The 14,536-nt window shown below is 40.8% G+C and overlaps 1 protein-coding gene across 1 annotated transcript in view; it reads left to right on the plus strand.

Moving 5' to 3' along the window:
* The window catches only part of dnm1a (dynamin 1a), a 28,589-nt gene extending 17,917 nt beyond the window's left edge, over positions 1 to 10,672 (plus strand). The window contains exons 15-20 of the mRNA XM_085925477.1: positions 8,641 to 8,750; positions 8,914 to 9,025; positions 9,167 to 9,181; positions 9,868 to 10,038; positions 10,111 to 10,352; positions 10,486 to 10,672. Coding sequence (XP_085781603.1) covers positions 8,641 to 8,750; positions 8,914 to 9,025; positions 9,167 to 9,181; positions 9,868 to 10,038; positions 10,111 to 10,352; positions 10,486 to 10,672 — 837 coding nt within the window. The remainder of the gene's footprint in view (positions 1 to 8,640; positions 8,751 to 8,913; positions 9,026 to 9,166; positions 9,182 to 9,867; positions 10,039 to 10,110; positions 10,353 to 10,485) is intronic.
* The last annotated feature ends 3,864 nt before the right edge of the window (positions 10,673 to 14,536 follow it).

A 14,536-nucleotide genomic window follows, 5' to 3' on the forward strand; every position in this document is an offset into this window, starting at 1 on the left:
GCCTTCTCAAAAGCGTGTGTGTGTGCATGCGTGTGTGTGCATGTGTGTGTGCGTGCACACGCACGCCTGAGCTTTAAATGGAAACAGGCCTGGTGGTTTGTGGTTTCTGATGCCGCTCCGAGGCGGGACGCCGTGTTTGCATTGTTGTTGTGTCTTTTAAGAGTGAACTCAAAACGCTGTGTAAAGGTCAAGTGTACCCCCCCACCCCCATTCAGGGTAAACATGGTAACAAACGAGGCAAGGGGGAAATTGAACTAAAAATGAGGTCACCCACAAACAACCGCGGACAATTTCTCTCGTTTTTTTGAAGGGGGAGTTCTATTCAGAGGCTTTTAAAAATAAGAATAAAGTGAAGGAGACAATGACAGAGTGAGCGCGCTAAACATTTTTGTGTGCTCTCTGCACATAACGTAGTCATTTGAGGTGGAGACATAATTGTATGTGTTGGTCACTTTGGGTTTGTCTATTCATATACTGCATGGGTGAGCCATTCCTGACTACCATCCTCGTCTAAATTTAAATATATCTTTTTGTTTTTTAACCCTTTAGGAACCATATTGCTTCACGTAGATATTTCTTAAATAACATCCATCTGAGGAATTATTTGATTATTACTGTAAAACACGGAAAACATATGCACCATTATAATAGTTAGAATACGATCCTAATGAAAATAATTATACATATATATATATTAGAATATGTATATATGATCCTGATGAAAATAATTATACATTTTAAAAACAATTATAATCTATAAAATAATTATCATTTTTAATATTAATATAGTTATGATGCAACATATTTTACATTTAATTTTTAAGGGAGTTGTTTTTGTTGTCTCAAAATATTGTACAAATCACAAATGTTAACAAGAACACGACATTTTATTCTAAATCACAATTATAAGGGTTTGATCTGTTTGATATGTCATGAACTGTTGAAGAAAAAGAAAATCAAGTAACGGTTACGAATGGGAAGGATCTTTATTTCAGTGATATTTTTTACAAGTTGAACATAGTGCTCAGGTGACATCAACAGCACCGTATCAGTTTCTTGAATTATCTTGTGGTCTAGTCAGAACAACTCAAATGGATTCTCTCGCTTCCGAAGTCGGGCTGGGGATGCTTCCCAAGTGTTGATTCTGGTCTCGTGCTTCCCCGGGCCAGCCTAACCAATGTGCAGACTACTGTACAACCACTACTTCCTGAACAGGTAGTCTGAACACTGGGCGGGCGGGCCGGGCTTGAAGGATGCTGGATTGTTTTTATTTGGATGACTTTTCCTGGAAGAAAAAAAGTGGAGCGCATGCTTTTACTCACCCGAGTCCATGAGGGGTACATTTAGAAGAGGGGGGGGGGGGAGGAGAGGTGAGACGGAGGTGATAGCCACTGATTGGCAGATTTCACGACGTTCCCTCCCCAGCATCCCGCTGTGCGGCGCATTCCAGACATCTGTGGAGAGGAAACACGTTGAAAGCTCGTCTATTTCTGTCACATTCACAAAAACTCTGCAGGAAAAATTTCAACTACTAGACAAACGTCCCAAAATTCTCCTCTTTATCTAAATATGATTACCTGTGGCATCTCTTCTTCCTCTTTATGTTCCAATTTTTTTTTCTTGGCTCCTCATCTTCCATATCGACTTGGAATGGAAAACTTTCCCCATTGTTTGCCTTCCTAAATTAAAAAAAAAAAAAAAAAGACACTCCACTGCGTCCACCTTGCTGGAGGCTTGACGTGGCAGAAGACTGACCACCAACAAGTTTCCCCTCCAGGAGACAGAAGGAGGAAAATGGGCGAGCGGGAGAAAGAGAGGAGATAGGGAGAGAGAAAGAGGAGGAGCTCCCATTTCATTACCCCCACCCTCCCATTCTTTGTCCCTTTCGACTTCCTCTCCACCCTCCCTCTGATTTGTCGTAACCACCCCCTTAACCCTCCCCTTTTTGGCCCTCGCCGCCTCCCTCGCTGGCTTCCAGGGAGAAAGTGGAAGTTCAAAGGTGAACAGGAAGTGAGCGCCATTCATTCTGTCGTAAAAACTTTTCGATCATCCTACAGCATCCCTTTATCGAGTCTACTCTATCTGTGCATGATCAATGATGATTTTGAGGGGGGGGGGGGGAATGAGGTGGTGTGGATGGGAGCAAAGGAATGTCTGCGTTTTGTTGGCGAGCATGGCGGGGGTGGAGGAGAAGGAGGAGGCCTTGTAATAACTCCAGATGTGCGGCCCTGCGGTCTCCATCGCACTCTGGCTCCCTCTGTTTTTGCTTCTAAAGCTGATTTCCTCTCGCTGTCAGGGCTGAATAAAGAAGCCTTTATGCAGGCCCTCGTTACACACATGTGCATGAAGAAAGGGGGTAGGGGGGGGTAACGTATGGGGGCTAAATCAGAATCAGAACAAATGAATGTACAGCCCCAAAAGTCTTTGATTTTCTTGTTGTAGGAATACGATAACCATCGCGTACAGTTTGCCCCTGGCGTGCCTTTGTACACCGGCACAATGGATTTCAACTCAAAGAATTAAATGTGGTCCTTCACATAAATATGGACTCTTGAATTTTGTCTTCAGTAAGTGCTCTATTGGGTTTAGATCTGGACACTGACTATGACATTGCAGAATATTGTCTTTAACTTCCAAGTCTTGAGTTGCTTTCCCAGTGAGTCTCACTTATCCATTTAACCTATTCACCTAATTAATCAGACAGATTTGATTGGGTTTCTAACAAATGCTAATCATATACAGCTAGGGAAATGTTTTTGTTTGACACGTAATGTGGCGTGAATTGGAGCATGCCAACATTTTGATACATGCTGAACATAGTTTCATTTCTGCAAATAATCTAATTAGCCAAAAAATGAAGTTCTAATTTGCCTCGCTAACTTTCATTGTGAACCGGCGCTATGTTTTTAGGTGTGTGCGCTTGGTCATGTGTGTGTGCGTGCATGTGCAGAGGTGGTGGCCAAGTACGTGTGTTTGTTTTAGCTTTGGTTTCTGAGCTCGGACCTGAGCTCCAAATCAAAGCAGGCACGCTCCCAGGAGAGGCCAGTCGGCAGTACAGCCAGGGAAGTAGGGATGTGGAATGAGACAGAATGTGCTGAAAAAAAAAAAAAAAGAGGTTGAAGTGATTTCAAGCTAAGAGCATGCAGAAAAATAAAACTTCAACACTAAGCAGATCGAGCGTAAGTTACGCTCATGTGTCATAGCATCCACAAATGATCATTTGTGAGTGCTTTCTTAATGTGTAGATTGTTTTGAAAGTTCATTTTATGTATAAAGTCAGGTCGAATAATTTTGAAAAATAAGATAACTGTACTCTCTCAATTGTGCTTAATCATATATAATGTGGTTTTGGGGCGAGGGGTGGTTTTGTTAGACTGATGAGTCACATAGCTAACTATTGAATATTTTTCCTTGTGTAAATTATGAAACCAATCCAGCACATTTTTTTGCTGCTACAAAGACCTCAGAGAAACAAAGACTGGCAGACTTGAATACAAACAGAGCCAACTAGAATGGAAAGGAAACCACCTAATTCTATTCTACTCACAATTATGTCTATTATGCGGGGACTAAATTTACTTTGTTTCCTGTTAGTGCTTGTTCTGATTTTTGTAGTGTTACGTTGTGGCATTTTTTTTTTTCTCGGAGAGAATTTGCTTTGTGTCTGGATGTGTGTGAAAAAATATGGTTGGGATTAGACAGAGGCCTCAGGAGTACTGACTCACTGTATAACAAAGACAATTTTAACATTTAGAAACCAAAATGATGATATCCCCTTATTCTGGCCTAAAACGGTGACCATTCATATGTCGGTAATTGTTGTAACCCACTCCTTTATGAACCAACCCCTATTTTTCCAAACTAAAGTAGCCCCAAGGTTGTTTTGCTGACCTTCTGCAGAAGTAAACGTAGCATGAGTAATTAAGTGATTAGCAATTAGCTGCTAAACAGGAAGTCGTCACCTAGCTGCCAGCCCGAATACGATGAATGAATGTATCATTGTCAGTGGTGTTTTAAATAATTTTTAAAAAACTTCTTTCAACAACAACTTTTGAGTTATTGTAAAACTTCCTAACCAAAACAAACCTTAGCTAATTGAAAATTAGTATTCATTGTTCTCTTGCAAGGCAGAAATTGTGTTGACGGCAGTGTTACCAAAGCATGTGACTAAACTATTTCTTCCACATTTTCGTATTTTCGTATCTGCTGCTACCCAGTAAGAAAAACAGAATTATTTTCACGGTGGACAGCTTTGATTAGACTTTTAATCGAGACAAATGGGCTCCCTCTCTTCATTATCAGATATGACTCGATTATAAACGATGTGCGAGAAATCCTGCCACCCTCGTCGTTAAGATAACGGCTGTGTATTTTTAACACGAGGCCCACGAAGCTCATCCTGGTCGTATATCACTCGGCCTCACCGATTAAAAATTTTGACTTGTGGCTTTCCTTAAAAAAAAAAGTCTGGATGATGACTGCACATGTTTTGGTGCTTCCTTGGTGATTGCGGCTTTTCAATTGGGTCACGTTAAATTCTTTCGTAGAAAAAAAAAAAGGCAGTTTTTCTTTGAGTTTGCGACAGATCTGCTTGTCAAAAAAAAACATCGACTTGCCTCACATAGAGTCGTGAAGCTGTGTTTCGTTTGTACGGACGCAACTCAATATGGAATGGCAATGGCGGAGGAGCGACGGGAGGGAGAGGAGGTGAAGAGGAGGCTTGTGAAAATTGCCGCTGGCTGCCACCCAGGGCCCAGTCTTTGTGCTAATGACGGGTTAGAAGCGATGTTATTGCTCCCAGATGCCCTGCGGCTTCTCCATAACCCCTTTGATGCCCGACTCAAGTCACTAGAACTTCTATCACACTCACATCCCCCGGTAGACAAGAAGCCATCATCAAGCTTCTTTTAAGCTTGCTCCCATCGAACCATGCTGAATTGGTAAATGTGTCTGTGCATGGCCAACCTTTCAATCGTTTTTTTTACTTTTATTCAACATGGTGAACTTCCTCTGGCGTTTCATAATGAGCATGCTATTACTCACTAACCAAACAAAAGAATGGAAAGTACTTTGCACTTGCGCAACAGCTCCAAACGCTGCAGGCGGCTTTTTTTTATGGCTTCGTGTGTGATGGTCCGCCTGAGTGTGACTCAAACAAGCGTCACTATGGAAGTCACTGATGCCGCCTTTCACTGGGAAGGAACCTCACTGACAAAAACACTCATCAAAACCCTTCAATTTGCTTGTTGCTTCCTTTTATAAAGCATTTTCTTTACTGTATCTCCAAATTTTTTAGGTTATTTATTTTACCTCTGTAGAAAAAAAACAAAAAAAAACAACATATTTTTGTGTATTAAAAAAACCCTGAAAATCTCAAAATATAAACACAGATGGCCACATTTTGTGAGTTTTTAAAAATATATTTTTTATCTAGAAAAACTACAAAAAAAAGTTGAAGGACCAGCTTGTAATAATGCTAAAGGACCTATACGTATAATAATCCTAACTCTAAATGTTAGAATTTATTTCCATAAACCTAAAAAAAATCATCAACTTGTTAAAGAAATCAGATACTGCATAATATTTTTGCTGTACTAATGATTGCCAATGGCATATGATAACGTGACACCAAAATGTCCCCTGGCACCACATAACTCCGCCCCTGATCTTGGGCTGGATTGTTAGTTTCTCCAAAGACAGGTAAATACACCCACTTCAGAGAATTATTCTTAAAAAGCATAGATAAGATGCAGCAAGTCAGCAAAGCCTCGTTGAACTTGATAAAGCATTTGCTAATCCGGAGACAGGAAGCCTTCAAGGTGGCTGAGATGATTGCCAGACGAGTCCCATCAGGATCGTCTTTCGCCTCCTACTCGTCCTCCCCTCACTTCGGTAGCTCAGGTGTCTCCACAAAAGACGGAAGCCAACGACCACGAATCATCTCAACCATGCAGCTCCGAACATAAGATGTAGCAATAGCGCTCAGACAAGAAACCTCCGTTGCCACATCAGCTTGAGGCTTATTTACCTCCAGATGGCTGGCTTGGAACGAAGCATGACTAGAAAAAGCAGATTTTTGACAAGGGGACCTCAAAGCGCTCCGATGTGAATCCCTCAATGGCCTTAATTGCTTGAAGGTGGAATTTCGCCCCCATCAGATGAGTCAGGCGAAAAAGATTTGCGCCTTTGTCAAACAAATACTGCTGCTGCCCCTCAATTTTCTTCTGGCCTGGGCTCAAATCTGCATTTTTGTATTCTACACACACATGCACACAAGAAGTCATATCCAGGATATTTCAGGAAATCTAATTATGCTCTGAAGTTTTTTCGATATGTTATAGTCTGCTTACCTTGGCTGGAATTTATCGCAGCAGATGGCAAAATGCTCAATTCGAGGCTTCACACAAAAGTTGGTTTGGAAAGGTTTCACAAATATTTGCGAACGAAATTGTGTGCAAATGCTTGTTTGTCTGAATCTGAATTACTGTAGCTGTAATCCCCTGGCTTGGTGACTTTTTTTTTTTTAAATGAATGCTATAGAACACCAGTGTCAAACTCAAGGCCCGGGGGCCAGGTACGGCCCGCCACATCATTTTATGTGGCCCGCGAAGACAAATTGTGCATGAAATTCGTGTCATTACTAGAATTGCAAATTGTCTTCACTTTTAATAATATATATATTTTTTTTCATATTTGACCAGTTTTTACTCGTCTGATTTGAAAATGAGTTATTTGTCAGTTTGTTTTGGAGCTTTTATGAGGTGCTCATACATTTATTTGGGTTGACAGTCATAACGGCCCTCCGAAAGAAGCTATGACTACAATGCGGCTCGCGAAAAAAATGACTTTGACACCTCTGCTATAGAAGAAGTCAACCAAAATTTCATTTAATAAAGAATTACAAACAAAAATGTGTAGGCACAGCTTGATGTGACATACCTTTTTTTTTTTCATTGGCCAATGGGGCAGTGCTGATGTAGCCCCACAAATTCTACCTAGCAACAAGCAAAAAAAAAAGAAAGCTTCGTCAGCAATTTGTCGCGACAACATTTCTGCGTATAAAATTTTGTTCATAGCTTCCTATAAGCTCCCTTTGTTTCTGTTTAACTTCTTCCAACTTGCACGGAAAGGGACTCCATTCACCTCCTGTTGCACCGCTGCCGTCTGTGTTTAATAGCCACAAGAGAGGAAAATGTATGAATCATTCCCAGAGAGAGGGAGAAACCAGAGTAACAAGACAAAGCAAGAAATTCTGAAGTCTACACATGATTTAAGTCGGCATTCTGCGGCCTGGGGGCTACTTTTAAATTTTTATACAGACACCTGGTGGGTGCACTGATGCTTTTACGTGTGCACGTGTGAGCGTATGTGTTTTACATATATTTAGGAATTGCAGGCTGCACAGGTTTTTAATGCTTTGATGAAGGGCACACACACACACACACACACACACACACACACACACACACACACACACACACACACACACACACACACACACACACACACACACAGATTTCCTTGAAGACACACACTAGTTTGGGCAGGGCAGGCTGTGGTTAGCTGGCCAGATGGCTTTAAGCTTAGTTACAGACTACCAATGTGTGTCTATGTGTTTTTATAGAAACTTGCTCAACCCGGACTTATTTTTAGATATGCTCTCTGTTCATAATTAAGCATTAAAAAAATATGCGTACATACAATCTGATTTAATGTGTATGTGAGAGAGGAAATGAAAATGTTCCCCCGATTGGACGCATGCATGTCGTGTGCTGAGTGCACATTGAGGAGGACACATTCTTCCTTTCTCTCGCTCTCTCTCTTTGTGTGTACGGTATGTGTTTCTCATTTGTCGCTGGCCTTCGTTTTACTCCCCTCCGCCGTAATCAAAACCACAGACCTGAGTGCACAACTTTCCCATCCGTCTCATGTGTTTTTTTCCCCTGCCTTTTTTTAACGTGCTGTTAAATTTAATATGTAAGATTTACTCTTGATACCCCACGAGGTTCTCCATTTTCTTTTAGTTCCTATACTGCACTTTGTACTGTACATTAAATGCAAATTATGCCATCCCGTAGCAGGGCTGCAATTTATAATAACGGTTATGTCAATAATCGAGTAAGCTGTTGATTATTTTGTGATTTTATCCACAGATCAGACTACAAAACAAATTTTAACTTCCATACCTTTATGTAAAAAAAAAAAAAATTTGTAGTGCAAGAACATAAATTAAGATTCCGTTAGTAGTTTGGAATACGTCCGAAGAAAAAGGGCAAAAATGTCGATATTTTTCTCCAAAGTAAAAGCAAATGGAGAATATTTTATATTGATTCAACAAAACTTTGATGTTTGCTTGTATGGAGTACTACAGATATTTGATAATAATTACTGGTGAAAGTCTGGAATTCTGAGGATTTGCACAATTTTAAATAAAATGGTCTCAAAAACTATGAATTGATTATTAATTGTTATTCATTAATTATGAAATCACTTAGTCGCTGATTAATTGATAAATCGTTCCAGCTCGTAAAAATAACAACAATATCGTACATATAAACCAAAATATCATCAAATTCATGTCACAATATCAGTTCGCCTATTGCGTCCAAAAATTGTGTCTCTCTTTGTCTCCCCCTGCAGGAGAAGGAGAAAAAGTACATGCTTCAGGTGGACAACTTGAGGCTGCGAGATGTCGAGAAAGGCTTCATGTCTAGCAAGCACATTTTTGCCCTATTCAACACTGAGCAAAGGTTTAACTCCAGCTATTTGATCATGTTAATGCTATTGTCAGAGAAATATCTTAATTGTTGTATTTTACATTCCTCAAAAAGACTTCTAATTATTGTGCAATGCTTGAAGAGCACTGTAAAGTTGAAGTGTGTGATTTTAATGCTTTCCATCTGTAAACCGCAGAAATGTGTACAAGGACTACCGGCAGCTAGAGTTGGCCTGCGAGAGTCAGGAAGACGTGGACGCGTGGAAGGCCTCGTTCTTGCGAGCCGGCGTGTACCCTGAACGTGTCACGGTAACACACTATCACAGCATTTACCATGAGCCCGTTACTGGTTCATTTGGAGTCTGTTTTGTCAATAGAATTTCGTCTCTCATGTTTCCTTTTTGTCTTTTTTTCAATATCCGTTCTCCTCATCGCTGTTTGACCTTGTAGGAAAAGGAAGGAAAGGTATGTTCCTCTAGTTGATATCTTGATTCCTCACTCTTTGCCGCATTTTGTAGTCATTGTACCGTATTTTCCGGACTATAAGGCGCACCTAAAAACCTACCATTTTCTCAAAAGTCGACAGTGCGCCTTATAGTCCGGTGCGCCTTATATATGGACCAAATTCCTCAATTTAAACTGGCCCGAAGCGTTGTGTCATGAAATCAATCATAAGTGGCCTGCTGAAGACTATGAATCATGAATCAAAAAGACTATGGATCATTATTTTGTGATTATAAAGGAATTTGTTGCGTCTGAAGTTGAAATTAAAAAGATAAAATGGAGAAGGACTCTATTTGGATTAAAAATCTGACATGATGCATTAATGGTGCGCCTTATATTCCGGTGCGCCTTATATAAAGACAAAGTTTTAAAATGGGCCATTAATTGAAGGTGCGCCTTATAGTCCGATGCGCTTTATAGTCTAGAAAATACGGTATGTGACTCAGTTGTTTTGTTTTATTGTCATGTTATCCTCTCTGTAATGCAGTGAAATGTGAACTTGATAATAAATTGCCATGACACTGTTATCAGATCTTAAATGAAACTGTTATTAGTCATTTTTGTTGTCATGATTCGAGATGGTTGGTGCAACGTTTTTTCAGATCGATACAAATACAGGTGTTTCTTTCCCCGCTTTTTCTATACAGAGTGACACAGGTGACGAAAACGGCTCTGACGGTTTCATGAACAGCATGGACCCCCAGCTGGAGCGTCAGGTAGAGACCATCCGCAACCTGGTCGACTCCTACATGGCCATCGTCAACAAAACAGTCCGCGACCTGATGCCCAAGACCATCATGCACCTTATGATTAATAACGTGAGTTTTTCTCCGGAGCTCGGGGAAACATTTTTTTTAAGTACACTGTTAACGTTCTGTTTTGTAATCCAGTGTAAAGAGTTCATAAATGCTGAGCTGCTGGCCCAGTTGTACTCATGCGGCGACCAGAACACACTGATGGAGGAGTCTCAGGAACAGGCGCAGCACCGTGACGAAATGCTGAGGATGTACCACGCCCTGCGAGAGGCACTCCACATCATTGGTGACATCAGCACAACCACCGTCTCCACAGCCACGCCGCCACCTGTGGATGACTCGTGGCTACAGGTCCAGCGGAGTGGCTCTGGAGGAAGGTGATGGATAAACTCAAAGCTGACCAATTCAGAAGTCGGATTTGGCTGGGATAGGGTTTGGGTTCCTTGACTCTGAACAGGAAGACAAATGTACGGATGGCTGCACCGTCTTCGTGTCGTCTTCTTCCTCCAGGTCTCCAGCCACGAGTCCTACTCCAAATCGCAGGGCGCCCCCAGCTCGTCCTGGTTCCCGTGGGCCTCCTCCTGCCGGGGGACCCCCAGTACCGTCCCGCCCTGGGGCTTCTCCAGACCCTTACAGCGGGCCACCACCCACGGTGCCCTCTCGTCCAAACCGTGCACCCCCGAGTGTGCCCAGGTGAGTTAAAACCAAAGTCTTTCCATTTCTCTGTCCTCTTGAGAATTCAGTTGGATGTCATAACAAAAAAAAAAAAAAACTTATACGCTTTGATAGTAAGATACTAAGTAATTGCTGATATTGTCGTACCCCTGTACAGGTACAGGAGAGAAACAAACAATTTCAAAGACAACGCGATATGAGTTTTGGGTCAAGTTACTTCATAAAGATGAATTTCAAAACAAAATCATGCTTTCGTGCTAGGTACCAAAATATGGATATTGTAAGTGTGGTTGGTTGTGTTTCCCCATTCTTACTGTGGAATGTTCAGTGTTGCTAATTTTCCTACTAAATTCTCATGAGGACACCTAAAGTATTGTTCTTAAGATGTTGGTGTGGATCCTCTTGTGTTGCTAAGGGGCATGTGAAGACACCCGGACGGGGGCGTACAGGAGGTAAATAAAAACAGAGGAGTAGTTGTTGGTCCGACATAGAATCAGAGCAACTAGTGTAAAGAGCTTCCTTGTCTATAGACTGTCTTCCCGCTCACAAGCAGTATCCTCATGTTAAAATGTGTGCGTTCAAAGCATGCCAGGAATGATGGATGAGGAATAATATGAAATCCTTTCTGGTTTTCCACTATGCCTGTCCCATTTGTTAACGTCTCGCTATGTAACTTCTTGTTTCTCTCTTTTTCATCTTTCTTTCTTTCTTTCTTTCTTTCTTTCTTTCTTTCTTTCTTTCTTTCTTTCTTTCTTTCTTTCTTTCTTTCTTTCTTTCTTTCTTTCTTTCTTTCTTTCTTTCTTTCTTTCTTTCTGTCTGTCTGTCTGTCTTTCTTTTTTTTTCTCTGTCTGTTTGTCTCTGCTTTCTCTTTCTTTCTTTCTATCTATCTGTCTGTCTCTGTCTTTCTTTCTTCCTTCCTTTCTTTCTTTACCTCCACATGCTTACTGCCACACGACCATGCTTTTTTCCACAGAATCACTATCACTGACCAATGAGGACTAACTTTTTTCCGGTATGTGGTGTTGTCTGCCATTTTCATCGTCCGCATCGACCACGGCTGCTTTCCTTGTTCCTCCTCTTCTTCCTCTCTCTTCATTTTTTTTTTCACTCATTTTTTTGGTTCTCTTTTCAGAGTGCTGCATGGGAATACACGTACACACACAATTGAAAAAAAATATTGTGTGACTTTTCAGCATTAACCTAAATATAAACCCCACCTACCCCCCTTCAAGTCAACTGTTAACCTCCATTTTGTTGATGTTTTGTGTCATTGTCATGTGCAGAGATGTTCCATTACTCGATCTCCACCAATCCCCATAAGCAACCATTTTGGAAAAGCTGACAAAAAAAATTCCCTTACATAATGCAGATTTAGTCTGTGGTTAGCAATATGAGGTACTTAAGTGAATAGCTTTGCTTTAATCTTTGTTTTCGCATTGACAAAATATCCAGTCTCACTTTTTTGCTATTTGTTTTGGGTTACGCAACAACTGATGAATGCTGTAAATCATAGTTATAAAGATTAAAATTATACTTGGTTTTATTATTTAGCCTATCTTAGTCGACTGATTTTTTTTTTTTTTTAAATGTATAGAATGTCATGTGATGTTTTACACGATGTCATGCTATACTTGGCCACTAACTATTTTAATTATCAGCATTTACAGTATGTGCTTTCTGTGCAGTAGGAAACTGGAATCAAAGTAATTTTATTTATACGTTACATTTTGCCCAGTAATTTCCTTCGACTTTAAGACGTGCTAAGCTTTGCTAACAAGCTGTTACCACTATCAGCGAAGACTGTAAGTGAGGGTTACCAATGGTTGTTGTGTGTAACCCACAGTTCCTCCCTGAGATGTTGTGTTTTATTACGCATGTTTTCAACATAAGGTGGCGCTCTGACAAGTCTAAATGACCATGACTAAACATTTAGTACACCAATATGTAAATTCCCCTCCGCCCTCTTTGTGTGTCCCCCAACAGTCGGAGACCCCCACCTTCACCGACCCACTAGACCTCCAAGCTCCTTCTTCCTACCCTTCTTCTGTCTCTCCTCTTTGGGCTGACGACATTACCTTCTTGTCTTCTGCGGTGGTGGCTCCATCCTCTTGCTCCTACCTCCATCTAACAATGCACAAACTCCTACACTTACCTGCTGCATGGCCCACTATAACACTCAGATCCCCATTAAAATAATCTGAATATATTATAGACTGTGTAAAGACAAGTTAGCCTCTGTATCGTAAAATTAAAAGAAAGCAAAACTACTCACTCACCTGACGGAATGCGAAGTGAACTTTCATACATCCCTGCTGCATGACCCACAATATCAAACAGGCTCCATTAAAATGAACTGTGAATATATTATACAGTGTGTATGACAGGGGTGGCATTTTTCTTTAGCAAACAAGTTGTCATACTTGCATAACAGCAATTATAATCTCAGATGGAATGGGGATGGGATAAGAAAAGTTTTGCAAGAGTGGCATTTGGTGTTGCAATGCTAATAGTTATATGAATTTACATTCTAAACAAAATGGTCGAAGAAATGCACATTTTGAGTACAGCTTCTTCTGTTACTTATAAGGTAGCCATTTTACCCATTATGCAGCTGTATGCTAATTAGGTTAGCATCCACTTGGTATAAAAATAATTTGTGTATTAAGTCTTGTGGGCAGACCACTTTCTATAAATCATTATGAGCGCCATTTCTGGTTCAATGGTAACCATCACACTTTTCCTGGGGGCCATCACTGTTACTAATACATAGAAAAAGCCAAAGAAAAAAAGCAAAACAATTTTCTCCTGTAGATGAAGATTTGCTGGAGTCACACATGATGTTGGCTTGAACTCTGTCGTAGGAATGGATGACCATTACTATGACATCATCGTTGCATGACCTCCTCTGACCATATATGGTCATCTGACATGCTCTCTTCTTGTTCTGCACAGCAGGCCAACAAAGGGGCGCTGTTTGAACTCTAGAAGACACCTCACACCCCTTCATTTTTCATCACTCTTCATTCATCATCCACCACTCACTCAGTCCACATTTCTTGCACAGAAGCTATGCAATGCAGGAAGTCCCTCCTCTCTCCCTCCCCCCTATTTGAAAGCACCATTTATGATCCTTGGGTGAACAAATGAAACTGTTACCTTGTTAAGGCGGGATATCAATAAAAAGTGCAATATGGTAGCATGTTTCTGTGCTGGGACCCACCCGTATAATCCCTTTTTAATTAATTGGTTTGATTTTTATCATTTTTAAAAACAAAATGATCATCTGCCCTTTTTTCTTTTTCTCCTTTTTTTTGTTGGCAGTGGTCACGGGGGTGATTGAGAGGATACGTTCCATGTACACGATTCTCCTTCTGTTTGCTTTACTGTCGATTGTGCTGTGCCGTATTTTTGGAGCCCTTCAAACCGGTGATGTCATCAGTCAATCAATAAGCCCACCCACCCCTATCCCCTTCCAACACTTGTGCATCTCACACCTGCAAAAGCATGCATGGGACATATCTTTACTGTTATTCTGTATATATATGTGTTGTGCATCTTACTGTTTCAAAGCAGAGTAAAAAAATAAAAATCTGATCGGTTGCCATTTTAGACCAGGAACCCTCAGTTTGGGCAACCTGCTTTAAGAACCTGTCCAATGTATGGAGTTTATATGTATTTAATTTCAAAACATATTGCGGTGAAGTGTGTATATGGATTTTGGCGAGATGTTTGATACTGTGGTGTAGCAGAAAGATGTTGTTGTTTTATTTCCCCCTCATTCCTGCGCCTTTGCAACAAGGGCAGGGCAATGTACTGTTACTGTTACTGTGGATGCAACCATGACCGCACCCTGCAGGACTGCTGTGACACTGTTCACATACGTACA

This window comes from Syngnathus leptorhynchus, chromosome 12, assembly GCF_054491065.1.
Source record: "Syngnathus leptorhynchus isolate UIUO chromosome 12, UIUO_Slep, whole genome shotgun sequence".
NCBI lineage: Eukaryota > Metazoa > Chordata > Actinopteri > Syngnathiformes > Syngnathidae > Syngnathus > Syngnathus leptorhynchus.